The 27,040-nt window shown below is 37.6% G+C and overlaps 1 protein-coding gene across 4 annotated transcripts in view; it reads left to right on the plus strand.

Annotated features, from left to right (window-relative positions):
* Window positions 1–26,420, plus strand: part of Ptp69D (Protein tyrosine phosphatase 69D) — a 36,950-nt gene extending 10,530 nt beyond the window's left edge. Inside the window, exons 9-26 of one of the 4 annotated variants that reach the window (XM_069506485.1) lie at window positions 331–468; window positions 2,197–2,463; window positions 3,270–3,397; window positions 4,465–4,574; window positions 4,886–5,010; window positions 5,879–6,023; window positions 6,890–7,075; window positions 7,692–7,712; window positions 8,597–8,808; window positions 9,084–9,187; window positions 9,695–9,837; window positions 10,300–10,491; window positions 11,042–11,191; window positions 11,889–12,066; window positions 13,311–13,426; window positions 14,179–14,310; window positions 14,761–15,051; window positions 16,028–26,420. In XM_069506485.1, coding sequence (XP_069362586.1) covers window positions 331–468; window positions 2,197–2,463; window positions 3,270–3,397; window positions 4,465–4,574; window positions 4,886–5,010; window positions 5,879–6,023; window positions 6,890–7,075; window positions 7,692–7,712; window positions 8,597–8,808; window positions 9,084–9,187; window positions 9,695–9,837; window positions 10,300–10,491; window positions 11,042–11,191; window positions 11,889–12,066; window positions 13,311–13,426; window positions 14,179–14,310; window positions 14,761–15,051; window positions 16,028–16,099 — 2,710 coding nt within the window. In that variant the 3' untranslated portion in view covers window positions 16,100–26,420. The remainder of the gene's footprint in view (window positions 1–330; window positions 469–2,196; window positions 2,464–3,269; window positions 3,398–4,464; window positions 4,575–4,885; window positions 5,011–5,878; window positions 6,024–6,889; window positions 7,076–7,691; window positions 7,713–8,596; window positions 8,809–9,083; window positions 9,188–9,694; window positions 9,838–10,299; window positions 10,492–11,041; window positions 11,192–11,888; window positions 12,067–13,310; window positions 13,427–14,178; window positions 14,311–14,760; window positions 15,052–16,027) is intronic. The other 3 variants (XM_034980851.2, XM_069506486.1, XM_069506487.1) reach the window with 3 other exon arrangements.
* Window positions 26,421–27,040: the final 620 nt, after the last annotated feature.

Below are 27,040 nucleotides of genomic sequence, written 5' to 3' on the forward strand. Positions count from 1 at the left end.
TCCGCATCAATTAATGCGGAGCTCTTGCGGATGCGGATTCATATTTGCAACAAGCGACCTGCAATTTGCAAGGAAAGTGGGCGGGCCCAGATTAGCGCGTGCCTCGCGCGTGTTTGCTAATTGATATCTTCGTTCGCTAACTGACCAATCAAAAAGTGTTCAACGGTACTCACCAGGGGTGTCACGGATATTCGCATCCGCATCCGCAAATGCGTCACATTCGCATTAATTCAGACATCCGCGTCCACTGATGTCAAAATGTTGGCATCCGCAACAACCCTGTCGCAGACTATACTTTTGCAGAGATTTTATATGTTCTTTATATTGCAGAATATACATGGTGCGATTACGGCCACATCCAGACTGGAGCAACCTTCCGCCCCCCAGGGATATGAGTGTGGTGGACTATGAGGAGGCGCATGGTGTACAACCGGTTTTGGGGGCTTATATCACTGATGTATTCTCAAAGTAAGCTGTTTGAATTGATATAGATTAAGATATAGCATAAAACTTAAGCTCAGGTTTTTTTAATAGGTAAGAGGTTTTTAAAAGGGATCTTTATGTGATTTTTTATGTTATTTGTCTGGTGGGAGGCTTCGGCCGTGGCTAGTTACCACCCTACCGGCAAAGCCGTGCCGCCAAGCGATTTAGCGTTCCAGTACGATGCCGTGTAGAAACCATAGGGGTATGGGTTTAATAAAAACTGCCATACGCCTTCCAGGTTAGCCCGCTATCATCTTAGACTGCATCGTCACTTACATTCAGGTGAGATTGCAGTCAATGGCTAACTTGTATCTGAATAAAATAAAAAAAAAATCCATTATGCGTTTGCCAAAAGAAAAAAAAAGAAAAACTTTATTTTTTAAAACTGTGCCACACATTTAATCCTACCGGTTAGGTTATCCCGGCGCCTCTAATATTTGAGCAGTAAAGTCATAAGACCTCGAGCAGAAGAAGCGCCGGAATAATCCATGTCTGAATGTGTGGCACAACCCGAAAAAAAGGGTCCCGACTCACCATAAATGCTATATGTTTTGCACATGTACAAAACATACATAGGTAGATGCATCCGACTATTCGTAAGTACTTGTAAAAGTTTATACGAATAAAAAAGATTTTTATTTTTATTTTATTTTATTTTATTTTATACAGCGCTGGTTTTCAGTAGTAACCCTGATTCGGGCGTAACATGCGCAGAAAATACGCTAGTCGTTGTCCCGCGGACTTCGCGGTCGATCCGCTGTTTTGATGTAGTTAATAATATGTCAGAAGCACTAAAGGCTTGACCACATTACAGCGGCGCTGCACAAAGCGTCAAAATATTATTTCAATAATTTCGTATGGCGCATGTCGCACTAGAGCGGCGCTGAACAGTGCGTCACTGCTCGTCGCGGCAGACCGTTCACTATAAACTTATCCCCTGCCGTCATGTTGAATTTTTTTTATCCATACTAATATTATAAATGCGAAAGTGTGTCTGTCTGTCTGTCTGTCTGCTAGCTTTTCACGGCCCAACGGTTTGACCGATTTTGGTGAAATTTGGTACAGAGGCAGCTTATATCCCGGGGAAGGACATAGGCTACTTTTTATCCCGGACAGTTGAAGAGTTCCCAATCCGAAGGGATTTCAAATACCTAAATCCACGCGGACGAAGTCGCGGGCAGACTGACTGCGTATAAAATTCAAAGTCCTGACTGACTGGCAGCCGGCGAGAGTGTGTTCTTTGTAAATAGTAGGTATTCACTAAGAAAGGATTTTCGGAATTCAACCCCTAAGTGGGTTAAATGGGGAATGGAAATTTGTATGAAAGTCCGTCATTTTTAAAGTTACATCGATGAAAATTGGTATTTCAAGCTTTCGATTAAAAATAAAAAAATACGAATTTCACGATTTTTTAAAATTCAACTACCAAGAGGGTTAAATAGGGGATGAAAGTTTGTATGAAACTTCGTCATTTTTCGAGTTATTTCATGAAAATTGGTATTTGGATCTTTGGTCACAAAAGAAGAAATACGTGTTTCTGGATTTTTAGAAATCAACCCCCACCTCGATTTTCTAAATTCCACTCTAGCTAACCTAGCGAAGCCGGGGCGGGTCAGCTAGTTCTGATATATTTTGTAAGAGACTTTTACAGGTGACCTATATGCCAGCCCATGTTGAACTTGCAAAGGTGAAGAATTTTATTTTTTCTTTCAGTGAGAGATTTCCATCAGAATCAGAACTAATAATAGGTGATGGCCGATCTTACTTCGACAAAGATGACCCGGGCTTAAACCGCGAATCCTGCAGACGTTGTCTCAAGAAACCGCGGCGGTCATACGACATCCCCCCTCCAGCTCCCAAACCCCCCACCACCACCATGCAAACCACTACCAGAGATGAGTTCTTCGAGGATGAGGTCGATACCACCATGGAACCAGATGAGGAGAAACGTGAAAGGAGATCCTATATGGATATTGAGAGGTTGGTTCAGTTTTTTTCTTTTAGGTATGCCTGTGATTAGGCGTGTATTTTATTTAAGAAAAAGCCATGCTACAACCCAAAGTGACACATTTAGTCCTGATAGTGGACCAAATATGTGTTGATGCCTCACTTACTCCAAAAGGGTCAAACATGGGTGCGATGAAGATAAATATAAGGTACGTAGTTAGGATCGATCTGTTGTCACGATCGGTCTGAATCGATTAATCGTTACGATAAATCGTACTGTTCTTATTATGATGGTGTTTCAAAATACGCGGCGCTCCTAAGTGGAACCAGGATGAAGAGAAAAGTGAAAGGAAATCCTATATGGATATTGTAAGGCTAGTTGAGTGTTTAACCCATAATAATAATTATAAATGCGAAAGTGTGTTTGTTTGTTGGTTTATTGGTTTGTCCTTCACTCACGTCGTAACGGAGCAGTGGATCCATGCGATTATGTGTATGAGTGTAAGAGTGTAATAGTTAACTTACTAGTTACTTTTTGTCCCGGAGAGTCGAAGAGTTCCCACAAGATTTTAAAAACCTAAATCCACGCGGAAGGTTAATACTTCTATACTAATATTATAAAGAGGTAAAGTTTGTTACTTACTGGAATTAATGACCAGATTTTGAAAATTCTTCACCAGTAGAATGCTACATTATTCCTGAGTGACAGGTTGTATTTTATTTTCAAAAAAATTAGAGATCCCTGCGAAAATTGTAATAAAGCTACTTGTGCGAAGCTGGGGCGGGTCGCTAGTATTTCATAAACAGTGTATTTGAATAAGAAAAATCTATTTTTTCAGAGATTACATGAAAAATCCAATGATGATGGACAATAAACTGATGGAAGTGGAGGTGAAAGAAGATCTGCAAGTCAAAGACGGTCTGTTGGACTCCGCAGCTAACTATACGTTATATGTCGAGTTGATACGTAAGTGTTATTCTTGTTTATTATGAAACCAGCTGATGCCCGCGATTTCGTCCGCGTGGAATTTGGTTTTTTAAAATTCCCATGGGAACTCTTTGATTTTCCGGAACAAAAGTAGCCTATGTCCTTCCCCGGGATGCAAGCTATCTCTGTGCCAAATTTCGCCAAAATCGGTTGAAAGGATGGGGCGTGAAAGGCTAGCAGACAGACGGACAGACAGACACACTTTCGCATTTTCGCAATATTAGTATGGATGAATAAAACAACATTTGCACATAACCGAAAATTGATCGTGAATTCCTTATCTTAAAAAACTTTTATAGCTTATGCTCGTAACTTTGACTGCACAAATTTCAAACCCCTAGTTTACCTTAGGGGTTGAATTTTCAAAATTCCTTTCTTAGCAGACAAATCATGCCAAATTTCAGCCCGATCCGTCCAGTAGTTTGAGCTGTGCGTTGAGATTAGTCAGTCAGTCAGTCACCTTTTCTTTTTATATATTTAGACTAGCTGATGCCCGCGACGTCGTATGCGTGAATTTGTTTTTGAAAATCCCGAGGAAACTCTTTGATTTTGCGCGATAAAAAGTTGCCATTGTCACTGTATAGGTCTTCATCTATACCCATGCAAAAATCACGTCAATCCGTTGCACCGCGCGTTGCGAAGTGTTTGAAGGACAAACCAACAAACAAACACGGTTCCGCATTTATAATAAGGATACTGATTATAGTTGAATAAAACACACGGAATAAAACAATTAACTGGGTCATATAACTCATTTTGTGCCCTTGTTGTACAATCACGTAGAGAAACTCCAAGCATAGCTCTCTTCATCGCCCGCTGAGTGACTCTGAGCTTTCTTATGAGGCCCATAGTTAGCGACCATGTCTCGGATCCATATGTCATCACTGGCAACACGCACTGTTCGAAGACACAGGGAAGACGCAGGGAGCCGCTGGCGCAGGCGGCGCAAGACCGTGGCGTGTGGAAGTCCCTACAAGAGACCTATGTCCAGCTGTGGACGTCTAGTGGTTGATGATGATGATGTACAATCTACTATTTTGTTTCAGCTGGTTCAGAGCAAGACGAGCCTTTATTCAGTGACTACGTCAACGCACTGATGCCCGCCGCGTCACCTGTGGCACCACCGCCCACCACTCCATTAGAAATTGCGTTACTGGTAAGACTAGTAGAGAGAGAGAGCCAGCGCGTGCCACACCTTCGTTATTTTATAAAATCTGAAAGTTTCTCGGCATATTGTCCCCAAGACTGGGAGGAACGTTTGCTTGGATCATAGTGGCTTTGGAAGATAACAGGTAATAAAGGTGTAAAAAATCTTACATCAAAGTATAAGTATTGATAGATTTCGAATATCGAAACAATGTAAGGTTAAAGTAATGGGGACCTAAGTTCTCTTGTTTTAAGGTTTGAAGTCGTTCGTATATCTACACAAGCTTATTAATAACGTTGATGATTATTTTTTACTTGCAGGCAACTTGCACAGTGGCTGGTCTAATAGTAGTGGGTATGGCGACCCTTTGCGTTCTTCAGGCGAGAAGATCTCGGAAGCATCATCATCATCACCTCGAGATGAGCCCATTGGAAGCTGCTTTCAGGTACAAGTTACATTTATTCTTAAAATACATAGATATTTTGAAACATGTTTTACTATTATTTTCCTTCCTACATTTTAATCTATTAAATACAGTTACACTGACACCCAGTGGCGTGCACAGGGTTTGAAGCCAGGGTAGGCATTAGTTAGGTAGGAGCCTGTTTACTGGCAGGTCATAGTGAAAAATATGCATTGAGCTATTACAACTGGGGTAAGCAGTGCATTTATGCCTCTATAACCTGCACGCCACTGCTGACACCTGTTTAACTAGGATCTCAAGGGGCCTAGAATTATTTATCACTTAAAGAGGTTTTTCACTTACACAGTTTCCCAAATAGCCAGGTTAACATGACAGTTGTCTTAGTTAGGGTCCCACTATGAGAGATCGAAATGTATATTTATCATATAAAGAGGTTGAAATGCATAATAGTTTATCGTGAAAAAAAAAAACCCTTCCCCCGTCCCCCTATCTCTGATCAAATCTGAAATAATTATGGTCAATAGAGGTATATGCAGTGGCGTGCACAGTGTTTGAAGCCAGGGTAAGCATTAGTTAGGTAGGAACCTATTTACTGGCAGGTCATAATGAAAAATATGCGTTGAGCCATTACAACTAGGGTAAGCAGTGCATTTATGCCTCTATGACCTGCACGCCACTGGGTATATGTATATTTTACACGAAAAATAAAACCAACGCTCTATCATAGTTTTTTTTATTAACAATAAACCTCTACAACAAAGTTAGTTTTGCTATTCGTTAACAAAAGTGATTCTTAACGTTTCACTTCTTCTGTAGTAAGTACGGAACCCTCGGTGCGCGAGTCTGACTCGCACCAGGGCGGTTTTTTTGAACACTTTATTCTTTACAGATACGTAGTAGGCCATATTGGTGGTAGACAGCAGTTAATGAACGCTGTCCCGCCGGACATGCCGCCAATCTCAAAGGAAGACCTCGCCGCTGCGTATGCGGAAAGGCAAGCCGACTCCGACTATGGATTTCAGAAGGAATTTGAGGTAAGAAAAACCACAGATCTATACAATAAAGAAAAATTCAAATTCTGTACTTTTTTCAATAAATGCGAAAGTGATTCTGTCTGTCTGTGTGCTAGCTTTTCACAGCTCATCCTTTTAACCGATTTTGACGAAATGTACAGGGATAGCTTTCATCCCGGGGATAGATTATTTTATCCCTGTTCCCATGCGATTTTTAAAACCCTATATCCAAGCAGACATCATCTAGTGATTCTAGTGTTGTGTATAATTCACTAGTAGAAATGTTTCCCCTTCAATTTCCCCGTAAAATTACTTAATTTACTGTTCAAAGTTTAAAAATTTGTTAGGGCAGTGTTTTCAAAGCCTATGACCTCGTTTTTCATGCTCGTGTGTCATGTCATGGTCGTGCCCCCTTTGTTTTTCATTTCAGTTTTTTCACTACTTTTCACTGTATAGAAACATTCAAAAATAATCATCTCTGACCAATAAAATGTGCGCAATGATACCGTCTTGTCTCCTTTTCCCCTTATACTCATAACTTATCAGACACTAGCTTATGCTCGCGACTTTGTTCGCGTGGACTACACAATTCAAACCCCTATTTGACCCCCTTAGGGGTTGAATTTTCAAAAATCCTTTCTTAGCGGATGCCTACGTCGTAATACCCAGTTTCAGACCGATCCGTCCAGTAGTTTGAGCTGTGCGTTGATAGATCAGTCAGTCACCTTTTCCTTTTATATATTTAGATTATGAGTCTGTTTACCTGTATCATGTATTTATTTAAATTTTGTTCTATAGTTCTTCTATGTGTTTCATTTAAATTTTTATCTATGATTTCACCTAGTGACCTATCAAAAATTTATTAAACCCGAAGCGCAAAACCCAAGCTGTTGCAGATGCTGCCTGACTGCTTCCCTGACCGAACTACGCACGCTTCGGAAGCGCGAGAGAACCAGCCCAAGAACCGATATCCAGATATAAAGGCATATGACCAGACCCGGGTCAAACTTATGCAAGTCGACGGCATCACTGGCTCAGACTATATCAACGCAAACTATGTTATGGGATATAAGGTTAGTACAATATACAGCGTAATGTCCTTACTTACGACAAGGGGTGCAAAACGAAGACAAGATGCTTATAATCATTGACTATATCAGAATAAATCAATGCAACTATGGGTTAAAAGGTTAGTACAATATACAGCGTAATGTCCTTATTTGCCACAAGTCGTGCAAATTTTTGAAAAACTCTTAAAGTCTCGTATTAATTTAGTCTTATGTAATGGGATTAGACTTAATTAATGTAAACTACATTATGCGATATAAGTTTAGTACTGGACTAAACCATGCAAGAAGACCCCCTCTAGGTAGACGGACGACGTCAGGCGAGTCGCAGGGAGCCGCTGGATTCAGGCGGCGCGGCACCGTGGCGTGTGGACTGTGGAAGTCCCTACAAGAGACCTATTTGTATTGTTAATGATGATTGATACGAATCTCAAACTTGCAGAAAGACTAATGCGTTTGTAAGCGCCTTTAGAAATTAAGTATTTGCGAAAAAATAACTGTTTGTGTTCAAATAAATGTGCAAAACTTTTCCTTTATTGCAATGTTACCCCTCTTATTTTATTGGTTACGCGTTGTGTATCCCTTTCTAACTTAAGTGTTTGTCTTTCTCTTGCTTACTAAGGATCCTTTGGAGCTTAATCAGGTATTGCATGACATGTTTTGTTATTCTGTGCTTCGGAATGCTATTATTTTACTTGATCGATGTGCCAATAGCAGCACCCTTAAGAATTCGCATTGTGTTTTGTATTTAATAGTAATTTTAACGAAAAGTAGTGCGAATGTGCAAAAGGTTCTGGGAATTATCGGGATCGGATTAAAGTTTTAATACTATTACTAATGGTTTAACCAAAAAGGAAAAGGAACTGATTCTGAAATTCCTTCATGTAAATGTAAATGATAAAAGAGCGTGGATTTGAGCTGACGCTTGTTCCAACAATGCGCGGAACTGCAATTACATTTATTGCATAATATTGTACTTATATCAAATCTTTGAAAAGAGCAACCGCTTAGTTTATTGCTAGGTCTTCACGGTAGGAAAGGCATTCCGAACCATTTGTAGATACATTTGACGATTCAAAAGTACTTGTAAAAGTTAATTTTTAAAAAATTATTTTATTTAATTTTATCTTGAATGCCTTTTAAACTATGAATAGGTATAACAGCTTTAGAACACTGCGGCAAGTTGGCAAAATGCTTAGATCCTTTTTATAAGATTGTGTGGCTATTTAAAGTGGTATTTAAAGTAGTTAACGAAATAGAACTCTCTATCTTTTCTAGAGAATTTCCCCACAAATTTATTTGACCTTGAATCATTTTGACCCTGATCAATCGCAAACCTGGTTTAATCGATACAATTTATATTTTATATATACATATAAAAGCACTACCGAGTAGGTATCGCGAGCGAACTTCTTACAGCTTAATAATTGTTTCTACACTCGACAGGAATCGCGTACTCTATAGATACAAAAAGGCACTGTCCGAGGCATTGCGAGTCATAATCCTACATCGTAATTATTTCTACAGGAACGCAAACAATTCATCTGCGCTCAAGGCCCAACGGATACAACTGTAAACGACTTCTGGCGTATGATCTGGGAGCATGGGTTGGAACTGATCGTGATGCTGACCAACCTCGAGGAGTATTCCAAAGTCAAGTGCAGCAAATACTGGCCTGATGACCTGAGGGGTGTGCGTGCTTTTGGGAATATTACCGTGCATCATGTTTCTGAGAAACGGTAACTGATTTTTTTAAACTAGTGAATATGTACATAGAATTTTTTCATTCAATAAATAGTTCTTGTACTTATATTCTCAAAAAATTGTAGGAAGATTTTAATTTGGATATTTTCATGTAATGTATGTTTCATATTTTAATGTTTAAATACGAAGTTTTCAGGCGTATATAATGATCATTTAAAAAATTTAGTGGTGGTGTTACAAGATGCACCGAAGACCACTCTTAATTTTTTGGTAGCAGAAGTGCTAAACATTAATTCTCGTTTTGCTGCAGGTATTCCGACTATATTGTAAGAGAGCTCAAAATATCTAAGCAGCCGCTAAACTCTGATGGACAGCCCATTGTTGAAAATAATGGGATCGCAAAGCGGAATGGAGGTGTGTAATTATTGTTAAATACCAAATGATTAACAGCACATTTTCTGTTAAGCGACTAATAAAAAGAAACAAGTGGTGCAATTAAATCTTGAATGTATTGAGGGAATTTTTCAGTCTTACTACAGCGAGGAAAATGCTAGATGCAATTAAAACAATTCAGTTTTTTCGCCGGGTTTGTTCTGAATTATCAATTCACCTTACCAATTTTTTAATAATATATGCTTGCTACTTCGTCCGCGTCGACTACACAAATTTCAAACCCCTATTTCACCCCCTTAGGGGTTGAATTTTCAAAAATCGTTTCTTAGCGGATGCCTACGTCATAATAGCTATCTGCATGCCAAATTTCCAGTAGTTTGAGCTGTGCGTTCATAGATCAGTCAATCAGTCAGTCACCTTTTCCTTTTATATATTTAGATTGTCACCTTCGAATTTTCCAAGAAAGAAAAAGAAAGCCTTTCCAATCTAGTAAGATGACAACAGTAATTTTGTTGTTGTTTTGTACAGATTGCGGCATGAGCGACGCGAGCGCGCCGACGTCGCCGCGAGAAGCTAAATGTGAAACACGATTAGTGCGCCAGTACCACTTCCTCATGTGGAAAGACTTTGCCGCGCCGGAGCACCCACACTCCATACTCAAGTTCATCAAGGTAATACCAAGTTTTATATGACGTTATTAGAAACTAATAAAAATAAACCGTGAAATGTATTTTAGTTACTGAATCCAGTAGAATAATTATTTCAATTTTCAGACGTAAAAATAATTCTTACTTACTAAATATTATTTTAGTCTAATAACAGTAAATCCCACCCGTTGCACTATTGTCGTACCTCCTCCTAGCACAAGCTTTACGCTTAGTTGGAAGGGAAAGGGGTATATTAGTCATGATTAACCATGTCTAATATTCTAAAAAAAACATTACGGGTTGGTCCAGAGTGGTCAACCGCTAGCTCTCATCAATCTAAGCTCGTCCGGAAATACTCTGATTGCATATTGATCAATGATCATAGATCTAGTAGACACAGTGACTCGTGATTTTGTTCAGTTTTTGCTAGTAAAGCTTCAGCTACCGAAGAGAACGGACGTGTTGCAACTAAATTGTTTTATCCAGAGGGTGAACGAGGCGTGGTCCAACATGGTGGGTCGGCCCGTAGTGGTCCACTGCTCGGCCGGGGTCGGCAGGACAGGCACGCTGGTCGCACTCGACTGCCTGCTGGAGCAACTTCGGGCCACTGGACTCGCGTCTGTGTTCAACACGGTCGCAGAACTCCGACGGCAGAGGAACTTCTTGGTGCAGTCACAGGTGTGGTGAACTATATATCTATGATTGGGTGGAATGTACGACGAAAAGATGTATCTTCAAAAGTTTATGAAAATGTAAACTGAGCTAAGAAAAATTTTGCGTCAAGAAATTATGTATATTAATAATAATATGCACGCATAAAACGTTGTAAACGTGAAAAAACCATTTTCTAACAAAAAAAACTTATCCATATCATATCGCAGATATAAAAATTCTTACAAGATTGACTATCAGTGGTACTGATTCTGAGTACAACTAAATTTTAGAGCAGTCGCATCCTCTTCTTACTAATATGATAATATGAATAGGACACAGTTTGACAGTTTTAAGTGTAATTTAGAACCGTCAAACCTCATGACTTTAGCTGCCAGTCGCGAGCGTATCGTTTAAATTTGTAGCGTGCCACTAAAATTGAGTCTTTAAATGTAAAATTCATGTTCCGTCCTTTTTTAGCAATATTGAAAAGAAGAGGATGCAGATACTCTAAATTTAGTTTAGCGAAAACCCACAGAATCAGCGCCATTGTTAATTTGTCTAAAATTCTCCGCAGAAACAATACGTGTTCGTATATCGTGCGCTAGTGGAGTACGCGCATTATGGCGACACGGAGATCCCCGCATCGAGACTCAAGAGTTCCATCGATAGACTGCGAAATACGCCAGAGGGCGCTGATAAGTGTCTAATGGAACATGAGTTCGAGGTAATTTAACACAGACTTAGTAAGATTTATTTCAATAACCTTGTAGATAAAAAAATTGTGTCGTTTGCTCCTGATTTTATTGATTTGTTTTAAAAATATCTGTCTGGCGTATCATCAGAATCTTTTGATTCCGAAACTATACTTGAGCCAAATTGGATGTAGAATATTTACTTAAATTGCCTAGCAACCTTCCCTTCGGCCTTCGACGGTGTTCCCATTAGATTACAACATAGGGTTATTCAAGGGGCGGACCAACAAATTCCTGAATGCCACGGCCGGTAACGCATTGGTGGTTCCTCTGGTACTGCAAATGTTCATGGGCGGTGGTAATCACTTGACAACAGGCCTGCTCGTTTGCTCGACATTTTTATTTTTAAAAAACCTGTGGTAGGTATAATAACCTTGCAGGATGAAAAATGTAGTTAAAGCCATTTTGTTTCTGGTTCGGTTTTCGAATCTATCGAGTCGAAAAATTATTTTTGAGAATGCCTTTACTACATTATTTTCATCCTGCAAGGGATTATAACTGCCATAGGTCGCTAGGCAACTTTATTAGTAAGCATATTGTATTCTATATTCTAGATATTGTCTGATATTTATCTGATCATTTCACATCATGATCAAACATTTGTCCTGAAAAATCAGCCTTTTTTGATATATTGACATAATTTGTAATTGACAATTTTGGCATTGTCAGAAAATGATGGACCCGCCAGTTGCGGAACCCATCAAATCATGTGCAGCGGGTGGAGCTGAAGAGTTGCGCGCACGCAACCGCAGTACAGAGTGCTTGCCTTACGACCGCAACCGCGTCATACTGGCGCCTATACCTGGCCGAGACTTCTCCACGTACATCAACGCGTCGTTTATTGAGGGTGAGTTATACATGGAAGAGTTGCCTTACGACCCTATACCAGCTGGCCGGGACTTCTCCACGTACATCAACGCGTCGTTTATTGAGGGTGAGTTATACATGGATGAGTTGCCTTACGACCCTATACCTGGCCGGGACTTATCCACGTATATCAACGCGTCGTTTATTGAGGGTGAGTTATACATGGAAGAGTTGCCTTACGACGCGATACCTGGCCGAGACTTCTCCACGTATATCAACGCGTCGTTTATTGAGGGTGAGTTATACATGGAAGAGTTGCCTTACGACCCTATACCAGCTGGCCGGGACTTCTCCACGTATATCAACGCGTCGTTTATTGAGGGTGAGTAATAGATGAAAGAGATGCCTTACGACCCTATACCAGCCCCCTAATTGTGTAAGAATAACCATTTCATGGCTATCGCAATCGTCAAGAAATTCTGCCCTTTGATTGGTTGATTCGCTGTTTACATTTTTCGGAGCCAATCAAAGGGCAGAATTCTTGACGATTGCGATAGCCATGAAATGGTTATTCTTACACAATTGGGGGGCTGGCCGGGGCTTCTCCACGTATATCAACGCGTCGTTTATTGAGGGTGAGTTATATATGGAAGAGTTGCCTTACGACCCGATACCTGGCCGGGGCTTCTCCACGTATATCAACGCGTCGTTTATTGAGGGTGAGTTATACATGGAAGAGTTGCCTTACGACCCGATACCTGGCCGGGACTTCTCCACGTATATCAACGCGTCGTTTATTGAGGGTGAGTTATACATGGAAGAGTTGCCTTACGACCCTATACCAGCTGGCCGGGACTTCTCCACGTATATCAACGCGTCGTTTATTGAGGGTGAGTAATACATGAAAGAGATGCCTTACGACCCTATACCTGGCCGGGGCTTCTCCACGTATATCAACGCGTCGTTTATTGAGGGTGAGTTATATATGGAAGAGTTGCCTTACGACCCGATACCTGGCCGGGGCTTCTCCACGTATATCAACGCGTCGTTTATTGAGGGTGAGTTATACATGGAAGAGTTGCCTTACGACCCGATACCTGGCCGGGACTTCTCCACGTATATCAACGCGTCGTTTATTGAGTCTTTCTTTTTCATATTATCAAATAAGTAAAAGATACTCTAAAATTTAGGTATGATCAGAATCTGTAACATTGACTCTCTTTCCAGTATCCTTACAGAATAAATTTGAAACAGAAGGTTATTGATTAGTATTTTTATTTGCAGCGTACGATAACACGGAGGGATTCATAATAACGCAAGATCCGTTGCCGAACACGATAATGGACTTTTGGCGGATGGTCGCGGAACACAACGTCTCCACTATTGTTATGTTAAGTGAGGTATGTAATCAGTTAATCTTTTCATTTCATTAAGTTGTTAAGTAGTTTTAACAAAATTTTAACTTAATTTTAAGTGACATAATGTATGTAAACCAGTGAATTTAGCAATAAGTTGCAAGTTAAAATTGAGTGTACAAGTAAACAAGTAGAATAGAATTTTGTCTATTTTTCGGTTAAGTCGCCGCGCGCGCGCTCCTCACCCCGCGCAATCCCCGCCGGTGACAACAGCACGACTGGATAGGTTAAAATAGATAAATACAGTTAAAATAGACAGGATACATGGTAAAATTTCATTGTTAATTTCTTCTGTGACTTAGCATAAAGAATTACAGAGTTTATTATTTCACGCGCTTCGTTGTTCATCTCGGAATGAATTTGAGAGCTTTACTAAATTACTTGTCTGGATGCGTGAAAACGCTTCCTTAATTTAATTAATTTTTTAATTTAGTTTTATTTTATTTATTTTGTAGAGACAAACAGTTACAATTAGATAAATAGATAGTATGTATATAAAAACACTTAGACCTAAGCAGTCTCCAATGAGAAATTAGCACTTATAATAAAAATTATGTCCACAACACACGGGCATAGTACGCGTATGAAAACTAGCCGCTAAAGTCGCTTAAAATTAACTTAAAAATTAGTTAATTACTTGACAACTTAATATTTTAAGCTACTTTCGAACCTCCCGTGTTTATGTTTAGTGGACGACTCGAAGACGATTTGAGAGACTTTAAATATATTTTTTACAGCTGGGCGAAGGCAAATGCCCGCGGTACTGGGACGATGGTACGGTGCAATACGAACATATCTCCGTAGAGTACGAAGAAAGCGAATCCTGCCCTTACTACACGAGGCGCCAGTTCCGGATTACTAACAATAAGGTATAATTTTTAAACTACTTATTTCTGTGTGTTCTGATCGGGGGTGTTACGGATATTCGCATCGGCATCAATTCAGACATCCGCATCCGTGTCAATTAACGCGGAGCTTTTACGGATGCGGATTCATATTTGCAACAAGTAACGACCAGCAAAGAAAGTGGGCGGGGTCAGAGTTGCGCGTGCCTTGCGCATGTTTGCTAGTTGATATCTTCGTTCGCTAACTGACTAATCAAAAAGTGTACAATGGTACCCAACAGGTGTTACGGATACTCGCATCCGCATCCGCAAATACGGAATATTCGTATTAATTCAACTATCCGCGTCCGCGGATGTGAACTTCTAATTGTCCGCATGTCAAAATATTGGCATCCGCAACGACCCTGGTTGGTATGTAGTAAACGAACAAGTAAAAGTTGATATCAATGTCCAAAATCGTATCCTTTTATACAGAGTGGAGAATGGCGGTGCGTGCGACATCTCCAGTACCAAGGCTGGCCGACAGCGGCGGGCCATGTACCTGAAGTTACCCGCGGGCTTGCTGAATTGGCTGAACTTGCCGCGCCCGTCGAACCTGCGCCCCGACCTCCCCTATTAGTGCATTGTAACCTTGGCACGGAGCGATCCGCGTTATTCGTGGCTCTGTGCATCCTGATCTGGCAGCTGCGTTTAGAAAGGCGCGTGGATGTCGCGTGCGTTGCAAGAAAAGTGCGCTCGCAGCGCGCGCGCACTATTGACACATTTGTAAGTATATGTACCTTGTTTTGTAAATGTGGGAGTTTTCCATCAAATCTTTGAAAGGTCGGCAACGCATTGACAACAGACGGAGACGTTTAAGTATCGGAAACCAGTCCAGAGTGAAGAAGAAGAACGCATTGGCGGGTCCTCTGGTGCTGTTAATGTTCATGGGCGGCGGTAATTACTTAACTCAGATGACCCACCTGGTTTGCTCGCTATTGTTTTATTTTGATAGCCAAAGTTATGTTTAAGTTGTCATCGAAAAGGTCATTAATAGTATATGTGTTAATAAAAACACACATGTAAAATGCTAAGAAAACATCAACGACTATTGCATGAGTAAGTAAAATAGATAAAGTCTATGCCGGTTCATTCTGTGTCTCTTTCTCCTCTACTGTTAAATTGCAACCTGGAGACAGTAATAGAATAGTCTATTACTTATTCTAGGCTAATCGTCAACGGTGGGCAACGTGGCCGAGGTTACCCGTGGTTTTGCTGAACTCGTCGCACCCGTCGAATCCTTTTACCCGACCTCCCTATCGACCTTTACGCGACAGGTCGAAATGACAATCGGGGAGGGAACTCCCCGCACAGCCCCCGCACTAACACGATGCGAATGACATGCGGGTGTGCGTGGCGTTCCCCCGCCTCATACCCCGACTGCCATCTCAACCTGTCGCGGACTATAGTTTTTTTTTAATTTTAAAAGAATATTAGCCATGTTAAATGACTAATATTCCCTTTACCTCTCCAACTAAGCGTCAAGCTTGTGCTAGGAGTAGGTACGACAATAGTGCTACGGGCGGGGTTTGAACCGTCGAATTATGTTTAAAGTGTCAAAGGCAAAGTCATTAATTGTGTATGTGCACATAAGTCCACATACAAAAATGCAAAGAAAACATCATCGCCTATTACATTTATTAATTGTTTGCAAAATCTACTGTGAACAGATTCATAAAATTTAGTATTTTTCTGTTTACAGTTGCAGTACGAATTCCTACACCGTGCCATACTAAACTACGCAGAACTACACAACCTACTAGAAGACAGCTAAACTATATTATATAAAGCTCATTAAATTTCAACCTTATCGCTCAAGAAATACGAGCGAAAACCCGTGACTACCATAACTGAGGCTAGAGCCCCTTTCTGATTCGTCTTGCCTATTCAGGCGAATTTAGTCCTTAAAAAGACGCGTGTATGGTTTAAAAGCGCTTGGACTGAGAACTTTTTTATAAACGATGAAAATTAGTGATGTAAAGAATATCGATTCGCGTGTATAATGTGAATAAATTTATTAATTAAGAGTAATTTACAAGTGCGAATTTATACATAAAATTACCATTACCTATATCTTTAATATATTATATTTTTTCGTTTTAAGTAATTTTTTCTCGAGAATTCTTACACATAATCAAATTTTCTATTGAAAAAATGCATCTTTAATTTATTACAAACTAGATGATGCCCGCGACTTCGTTCGCGTGGATTTAAGAATAAATATCTCAATATTGACCCATATTTAAAATAATAGTTTTAAAAAGTTGCCATACATAGTTATTGTATTAAGAAATAAACTCGAATAAATTTTCTACGTCTTCTAGTTTCCGTCGAAATAATACTGTATTCGTTACGTCACTAATAAGAAGAAAATTGTCAATAAAACAGTTAAAGGCTTTGACACACACAGTGCGCGCCGGAAACGTGTTCAACATGGCTCCTAGAAATTTTAATACAAGAAACCGAGGGCGCGAAGAAATTTCAATCCCGCGCATTGCTGGAGCCAAACAAATCGACGCCCTTTTATTATTATCTTCGAGTGTATAATATGCTTTTTTTATTTTTTATTTGAATTGAATTTATTTTACAATTCAAATAGATTTTTAAACGTGTTAAGTCTAAAATTGATTTTGTAATTTTATTACAGTCACGCGTACAGTTTTTGTATTAAAAATCGTGCACGAGTACATGCGCGCTTTGTGTGGAAAGGCGTCTCGTCTCACCTTGCACGCATTTTGTGCGTCCAAGTGTAAGATTTTGACTTATCAGATACTGAATCAAAATAGTATTAGGTTATTGTTTATAACGTTGATAAGCCAGTTTTGACTCGTTTGATATAAGAACAGTAATATAATCGGTTGTATATTAGTGTTGCCAGAACTGAATGTAGTTTGTAGGTGCTTTTACAAATTTTATTGGCAGATTATATTCGCTTAGTAAATACGTTTTTTTTGTAGTTTACTGTATACTATAATTCATAAGGTCCTTACTAATAAATATTTATATTTATTTTATATTTTTTTTTTACATAAAGTATTGTCTACATCAAATTAATTAATTTTTTGCATCAAAGTTGTCGAAATTGACTATGTCAACGGACAAATTTTCGTCAGTGTGGACGACTTAGCATTGAAATTACCCCAATAATAATAATTAATCGATTACCTACTTTAATTAGGTACCTACTATGTATACACTGTGCGCTTAAAGATGAAATTTTGTAACCCACTTTTTAATAGCCTGTAAGTTCCATGTAAGTGGAAATTTCTTTATGGAATAATAAATGTCTAAACCATAATTATTATTATTGGGGTCATTCAAGGGGGCGGACCAACAAATTCCTAAAAGGCAGGCAACGCATCGGCGGCTCCTCTGGTGCTGCAAATGTTCATGGGCGGCGGTAATCACTTAACATCAGGTGACCCGCCTGCTCGTTTGCTCGCTATATCTATAAAAAAAAAAAAAAAAATTGCGGCGAACATATGTACCCACATTTAGAGCGATCACGCACTCATCCGATCGGAATCCGTGAAAATAGGGATATAAAAAACTCTGACCGAATTCGGATATTGCTTACGCACTAATCCGATATCTGATCCAAATCCAAGCTATTCAGTGGACTTCTCTGACATATCTACGTCATACGTCCGATTTGAATCCGAGGCACATCACATCTGAGATATTCTTGCGGAGAGATATCGGATGTAGTGCGTCAGAGCGATCACGAACTCATCCAATCCGAATCCGTGAAAATACGGATATACAAAATATCTACGTCATAATATTATGTCATAAGCTACCATACAAATAGTTCTATGACTACTTCGGAACATATTTTCACGGAATCGGATCGGATGAGTGTGGAACCGCCCATAGCGCTCAACATAACTATTTTTTTTATTGGTGTGAAACATACAAAAGTTGGTCAATTTGGCAACTGAACTCAGCGAAAGGAATTTAACGATTTTTTTTAATTTTTAATAAAACTAGCGCTTGGCTGCAATCAGATCTGGTGGCCTGGTGGTGGATGATACAGCCAAGTAATTACTATAATAGTATACAGTGAACTTATGCTCATGTTTATATAAAATTCAGTGATTATATTCCGTGTCTCAATATATTTAGTAACAATAGTTAGACTAATATAGATGGAAAGGCATAAAACCTAATTTCCCCTTAAACGAATAGGTATTTTAAAGAAAACTCGTAGTTCAAATTCTTTAATTACAAAATATGACTATACTTCACATAAATGTAAGATCGCACTACCGACATCTCGTACGACAAAAAGTTGCGACATTTATAATTATCTATTATTTCGGAGAAACATGATAGTGCACAGTTACATACAAAATGACGTCAAATGAATTTGTTTTAAGTCATCGCCCATGCTTACAAAGGATAGACTAATAAAATCCATTGCATAATATTAGATGATTTATTTAGTTGCAATAATCATTAATTACATTTAGATTGACACATTTTAAGCAGCCTTTACTACCAAACAATCCCAGAACAAAGCGATTTTGCAATCAAAAAAATGTTTTTTTGTGTAGGAAATTATTTATTAAAGACCGAAATTAAATCAATCTATACGTTTCTTAGTAACGCGGTGTTGTTTCGTGTTTCTTGACAAATAACAAAATTGCTAAATGAATATCGACAAATTACAGATAGATTGATTATTATATTAATTTCGGCCGAAGGTACATATCTAAAATTTGACTTGCCTCGTGTCAAATGTGGGAAATAAAACAAAAAGTCGTTAGTGCGACCTTATACCTTTATAACATACTGTACAAATAACTTTGTTGCCATACACATAAAATGTTCTACAAATCAAAAATAATAATCATAAATTATGTGACTTTTTTAGCGTAGATCTGACATTGCACTTATAAAATATATTAATATTAATACGTAATTATTATTTTAATGTTGTTTTCCGAGTAAGATAGAAAAAATTAGATATTTTTTTTAAAAAAGGTTGGTTTTCTATGATGTGGCAGTTATTATTCTCGTATATTTTTGATTTCGGTAAAATAATATACTAGCACTTTATACTTGGTAGACAGTCACCCCTTTATAGGCAAAGAGACGGTGAGGACATCTACAATTATTTTCATGTTTGGGTTTCAAAAAATGATTCAGCCGTCTCTTAGACTATAATTATTGTAGAAGTTAGTGGGCAGCTTTTGTACAATTTTTCTACTTTTGGTATGTGAACATACCAAAAATCGTGTCCAAAGAATGAAAGAGTATATATAACTGAGTTATTATTAGGTCTCGAGCACACTTGCAACACTACACCACGAGCCGAGAAGCTTGATGACTCGAATCAAATCCTTGTATTCTGTATGCTCAGGTACATTCCAAAATTCTTCGAACTATATATATAATAATATGCCCATCCATTGGCACCATAGGTTTGAGACTCGGTCACTCCAGTTCTTCTACGGATCTCCTCACTGATTTGATACTTTGAGTTAATCCAAGAACGACTCTTTCCATAGCCCACTGGCATAAAATATTTCACACTTAGTAAGGATGGGTAAACTTAATTTAACATCTTTATACTAGTTTGGTAAGTGTTAACTTGAATAGTTATACTCAGAAGTCTGAGGATATAAAATACTAGCATTCAATTTTCAATACGCGCTGCGTGACATCGGGTGTCGCAAGTGTGTTCGGGCCCTTATGTATTTATTTTTATTCAGCGGTACGCCATATAAAACATTTTTGTAATCATATTATTGTTTTTCGTTGATAACAAAAATACTTATAAATTATGTACGGCAAAAAAATAGAATAAAAATATTATACACTAGACAGGTTTTGAAAAAACCTTCCAATATATTTTTAAGGGCCAAATAATGTACCCCAAATCAAGCACAAATTTTTAAGTAAAGGTGTGTGCATACTGTTAGTGATGATGGCATTTCATATTTAGGACGTTTAAAATAGCTTTGTTGAAGATTAAAATATGCGTTAAAGTAGACTTTCAGTCCAGTCTGTAAAAACTTTTTATACTATAATCTATCCGCGGAAAGAAGTTGGTATAACGCTTTCTCTGATCCGTTATCCCATACAAATGATAGACGCAAAAATCTCAGTGGGCGTTAACCATTTTGAGTCACCCTGTTTATACAGTGCAAGTGAGAGGGAATGATTAGCGTCGCCGGTCGCCATTTTTGATTCTTTCCTTATTGATAGTTATAATATAGAATATGGTTACATCAGTATGCACAGCCCCTTAAAATTTTTCGATATACTATTTACTTTGATTTGGATGGTTATATTTTTTGGTTTGTTTTTATTTGACGTCACGATGTCTATATAAAATTGCGTGGCGTCCGTACGACTGTCTATGGTACTCTGTAAGTTAGGTTAGGTTATGTATTTTAGATTTTGTATGAGCTATTAAATTTAATATAATTGATATAAATATTAGGTATCCAATTTTACTGTACACGGAACTTTAAATAAACTAAAGTTGAATTAAAAGTGCAGTTATGTTGTACACAATTAATCAATCTATCATTAATCGGTTCGATAAGTTACTTAGCAACGTTGTTATTGTAAAAAAGCAAAAATGGTATAGTATTTTTTGCAAATCACAACGTTGCTGAGCAACTTATCGGAAAATCACAGATAGATTGATTTATTGCTATAAATTGACAGGTCTATAAGTATTGCTATAGAGTGGATACAACATATTAATTTAATGGGCACAACTATGAGTGTGTTTATTATAAACTAGTATATTAAATATAATATACAATAGTGTACATTGTATTTCCAAGCAATAAAGAAACTACAGAAAGAGCTGACTTAACTGGTAGTTTTGAAAAATACCAGAGCATCATTCGTTCAAATGGTTATCTTTGTCATCCTTTATCTTCCTTAAACCTTAAAAAAATGTCTTATATTAATTTTTAATTCTTTCAATTTTAGTTTAATTAAAGTTTCTTGTATAGCGAAATTGGTGTAAAAAAAATTGTAAATGGGTGCGTATGCGATTATTTAGTTACAATTGCGATGTTTTATTAAGATCCCTGATTATTTATAATTTGTTTTATTTCTATTTCTAATTGGTTGACGGAAGCTTCAGAATAAACTACTTTTCACTGCCGTTAGAACAATCTCACGTATTTATTAAGTTTTTAAACCAAAGCAATTGTAACCTATAAAATAGTCGACAGCGACATTTTACTCAAGCATCCATAACCATAGAGAACAAAATCCAGGTCCACTACCTTGTCCTGGCCAAAAATAGTATAATATCAATAATTTCTAATTTCTGTCGACTATGATGACGCTATCGAAGTAATATCGGATAATAAATACCTATTACTATGATCCTGACAAAGATACCATGCTTGGCCAGCCAAAGATATGAATCGGATTCACCAATTATATTATTACTATCATGGTAAGCTTCACCAACTTGAAATCGAAAATACCTGTTATGTTAGGCAAGAGAAAAACATATGACACTTATCTCTCAGTAGTGTACTGTTGCCAAAACAGGTGTCGCAGTTTTTCATGTAGAGTTATTAGTACCTAAAAAAATCGTAGCTGCAATCTTTCGATAGATTATAAGCAGGTTTGTTGTGTTTTTGCCAGACTGGAGGGCCACTTTCCTCGTTGCCAGCTTCAATCGCTTTAATGTTTGTGTAGTTAATAGGCTGTATGCCAGTTAATTGGGATGTCTTCGCAGTCGCTCCCAATGCTTGTCTTCATATTTATGGATATCTTCAATCATTCTTCGCATTCCTAGATATTGGTGTATATCCGCGTTGCGACCTAATATTATACTTGATCCGAAATTACTTCGACCGCTTCACCGCAAATAAGGTCGCTGAGAAGTGGTGTCCGATTAAATGTTAAGTAATGTTATAACGGGACCTGCATGTGATTTCGCATACAAATGAGGCTCTTTTTTTGGTCAAGTATTTATATATTTTAAAAGATTGTATTAACTTCATATTGTAGTCAGAAAAACTAAGCCCGTATTATCTACTCTCTGTAATTCATACTCTCTGTAAAACATACTTTTTTCTTTTTTTCTTTTATACGTAACTTAGTTCGATTAAAAACGCGAAATTATATTTTTACTTTTTTATTTATAACAATATTTTTTCAGAATGTACCTAAGTCACAATTTAGCGGTTTTTGTGACTGCCATTTTTTAGTTTACTTTTTTCTTCATTCAATTCAATGTTATTTTTTCCACTCTTAAATATAATATATCAAAATCGTGCCATTAAAAAAAGACGCTACAGTATTAACTTTTTTTTATTTAATATCGAATTGGAATGCGAAGGATCTCTAAACTGTGTTCAGTATATTTTAGTATTGCAACTATGAAACGCATGCGGGCCCCAGAGCGACTGAGGTGTTTTAGCTTTTAAAAAAACGTAAAATGTAGGAATGTTGCGATTTTTATATAAAAATAGTTGTAAATTACTATAAGTATAGTTGGACAAGATTGTTTATGAGAAAATTTGTTTGTTTGTACTATTTTAATTACGTCTAAATGCCAATAGGATGACTGAAACTACTGCTAACTTTATTCACAAATCGTCGCCTAAGTCCTTTTTCGGTGTTACACTGGAATTCATAGTCAAGATAGGGGCTTCTTTAAAGGACAATTTACCTTTAGATAACAGGTCTGTAATAAGGCGTTGTCGAGCGAGTGGTGTGAAAAATATTATAATGTCAGTAACATTACGAAGTTGTGAGTTCACTTGCAGTCATTTGTCAAAATCATCCTATTAGCATTTTGTTTTAAGCGTATATTAAACTCGTCACATACTAGTAAGTGTTATATATTTAAATCACAAAAACATAGCTTTACACTTTAATTCTTTAACGCAACAAAAGTATCACTTTTGGATTAAAATATAAAAGTTAAAAATGAGGAATTGTGTATTTAGGTCACTTTAAACGTACGAAATATTTTTCGATTAGTGATAAAAAAATTGAATTGAATATTACGCACAAATCTATTTTTAAGGGTAACTTTTGTACTTATTAAAAAATATTTCTAAAAAAAATATTTTTTTTAAATTCACGGACAACCATGGAACATAAACTAATATTTGTCTAAAGCATACTGTGGCAGCTATAATTTTTTTAAATTTTCTTGATTTATTGTTTTATGAGTTATGCCACTTTAAACGAAAGTACATTCAAACAATTTTCTCATTTGACATACTCCAAATGGAGAGCAAAATTTATAATAACCGAGGATGTCTTACATAACGCAGTCGCAAACGATATGAAAGTGTTACCCACTGCATTTGAAAGTGATTGCAATCACTCCTAAAATAACGGATTTCATTTTTCACCCAAACATACATATTATTCGTGATTGAAGCCGATAGGGTCTTGGACTGTAGTAACAAAATGATGTGGTGTTTGGTACAGCGGTATTTTATGGGGCTAGAGTTCATTTTTGAAGCGAATAATTTAAAAAAATTAGATTAAATGAAAATAAAATTGAAAATAAAGTAATTTGTGCGGGAAAATAATTTTCATGTAAAAAAAATTAAAAATATTTGTCGTGTGACGTCATTAATCACCTTCCGTAGAGTGTGACGTTAAGAATTATGTTAAAAATAACGAAAAAATTTTTTTTTTAATTATTCTCTTTAATAATGAATTCTAGCCCTATAAACTACCGCTACACAAAACATAGCATCATTTTATTACTACAGTCCAAGACCCAATTATGATTGCAACTGCGTTAAGTACGTAACTAACTCCCCAGTTAAGATCGCTTATTGAACTGAAACACGCTTTTGTATACACACGTATCTCTAGTCTTCTGCCCATGCCTAAATGCTACTCTTTTTAGTTGTTATTATACCAGATTTACAGATTGTAATGATTTAATTCGTAATTTTACAAGGCTAATGTGGCTAATTCTGTTGTACACAATCTCTAAACTAAACTTAAATGGCACGTCTAAATCTATTGCTATGCCCTTTCATATTGTTGCTTGCTGAAAAGGATAGCACTATAGGTTTAGACCTGTTAATTTAATTTCGTTTAGAGATTGTGTACAAGAGAATCGGCCCCATTAATTGTTGTACACAATCTCTATACTAGACTAAAATGACAGTACTAAATGCCTTTCATAATATTCTCCTTGCGGAAAAAGATATCACTACAATACGCGGCAGAAAATAATGTACATGGACCTTTAGAAGGAGATAGCGGATTTGTAGAGCGTTGTCTCTGTCACTCATATCTATGACGTTTTGTCGGTCTCAACGACAGAGGCAATGCTCTACAAATCCGCTATATCCTTCTAAAGGTCGATGTACATTATTTTCTGGCGCGTACTGTATATATTATATGGACCTGTCAATTTAGTTCAGCTTTAAACACACATGTTTTGATGAGTATGCCGTTTTTAATTGCATGTGTGTTTAAGCCCTTAGGATGCTTAGGCGCTTATCCGATCCGAAGAACAGAAGACCTGTAGGGCGATTTCGTACAACCTGCATCAATCATTAATAAAATATCAATTGTTGTGATTGGCTGAATTTCTGCTATTCTTGTTGCAACAATGCATTGTAGCCAATAGTGAGCGAGCGTCAAGCAATCAGAGGTGATTGCGATCGTGACATTGTAGCCGTCATTCTACCGCAATCGAGCAGCTGGCACTAAAGTTTGGCAGCTATGGCATGTAATTATAACTATCGCCTTCAATTGGTGATTGTTATTAATAGGCTGAAATGCATTGTTGCAACAAGAATATGGTATTCTTGATGTACTTAATTCAGCCAATTACACCAAGGGTGATTAACGAAGTGTCGTTATCACAACTTCCATGCTTGCCCCACAGATTTCAGCTATCTCTAATAGAGGTAGGTACTATGACCATGAAGCTGTGGTAGCCTAGTGGTTAGGACGTCCGCCTTCCAATCGGAGGTCGGGGGTTCGATCCCGGGCACGCACCTCTAACTTTTCGTTAGAGGTGCGTGTTTTATGTGCGTTTTTAAGTAATTAAAATATTACTTGCTTTAACGGTCGAGGAAAACATCGTGAGGAAACCTGCATGCTTGAGAGTTCTCCATAATGTTCTCAATGGTGTGTGAAGTCTGCCAATCCGCACTTGGCCAGCGTGGTAGACTATGGCCAAAACCCTTCTCACTCTGAGAGGAGACCCGTGCTCTGTAGTGAGCCGGCGATGGGTTGATCATGATGATGATGACTATGACCATTTTGAGCTAAATGTTCTTAGATTCGGATCGGAAAAGTGCACTAAGTACACTTAGTCTCAATCATACTGACTGACAACTACAAAACTTATACGCCAACATGAGTATGTAGTCGGTCAGTCTGGTGAGATTAGTAAAAAGTTTTGATTCTCGGATCAAAAATCGACTGTTTTCATATGTCTTATGACTATGTTCTTTGCTATAAATGATTTTTTATACTAAAAACCTTCAAAATAAATGATGATCAATGTCTAAAATCGAAATTTTGTATTTAAGTAGGTATATTAATTATAATTATCATTATAATGAAACTTTTTATACGTCAGTACAGGTCTTGCATGAAAATATTTGTTTTTCTTGAATATATCGAATAGGTATTCCTATTTAAACTTTTTTGGCCAAAGTGCGGCAACTATTAGTCCAAATGACTACAAAATTTGGCCAAAATCAATCTGTACATGACTACAGTAATATTATTTAGTACAGTTTAAAGGCTTTTATTAACTAATTCATAGATGTTTTGTCTATTAATTAAATTTGAATATGAATATTCGAATATTCACAATGCATTATGTTTTCATACAAGATCTGTATTTCACCAGTTTAGTACTATTGAAGCGCTTGCATGCTTATTTATGTAAATATAACAAAAGGTTATAAAACCCAAACGGTAAGCAGTGTCTGTGCGCCAACCCCTCTATTTCTCTAAAGTAGTGCTCTTTTTAATTTAATTTTTTTATACCGTTCGGACGTTATCGTACTAAAAAGTAATATTAATTTTTATTATGTTTTTATTTTTGTAAATAGATAATGCAGGTCATGTAATACGATATTTTTGAAAATATACCAATATTTAGAAAGCTGGACGCATTTTATTCTTCTCGGCCTAATTCCTAATCAATTTTAACGTGGTGAAAGTAGGCATACTTATTGTACGCGACAGGTCGAGATGGCAATAGGGGTATATCGGGGGCCACTGCCTTTTGCCTATATTTATGAACTAGCCCGCGACTTCGTCCGCGTGGACTACACCGAATCCTTATTTTACCCCATTAGGGGTTGAATTTTCAAAAATCCTTTCTTAGGATGTCTACGTCATAATAGCTATCTGCATGCCAAATTTCAACCCGATCTATCCAGTAGTTTGAGCTGTGCGTTCTGTGTGCGTTCAGCGTTGATAGATCGGTCGGTCAGCTTTTTTTAAAAATAAAAGTTCTTGATTCTTGACAGCGCCATCTAGTGTCGAGAGGACGCTATTTGATTTTTCAGCGCTTTCAAACATTTTTGTCTTGTTGACTTTGTTCTTATATGTATAGTTATACCAGTGACCATACCTGATTATCCATACTAATATTATAAAATGCGAAAGTGTGTCTGTCTGTCTGCTAGCTTTTCACGGCTCAACCGTTCAACCGATTTTGACGAAATTTGGTACAGAGATAGCTTGCATCTCGGGGAAGGACATAGGCTACCCTTTTATC

This window comes from Maniola hyperantus, chromosome 23 (genome assembly GCF_902806685.2).
Source record: "Maniola hyperantus chromosome 23, iAphHyp1.2, whole genome shotgun sequence".
NCBI classification, from domain to species: domain Eukaryota; kingdom Metazoa; phylum Arthropoda; class Insecta; order Lepidoptera; family Nymphalidae; genus Maniola; species Maniola hyperantus.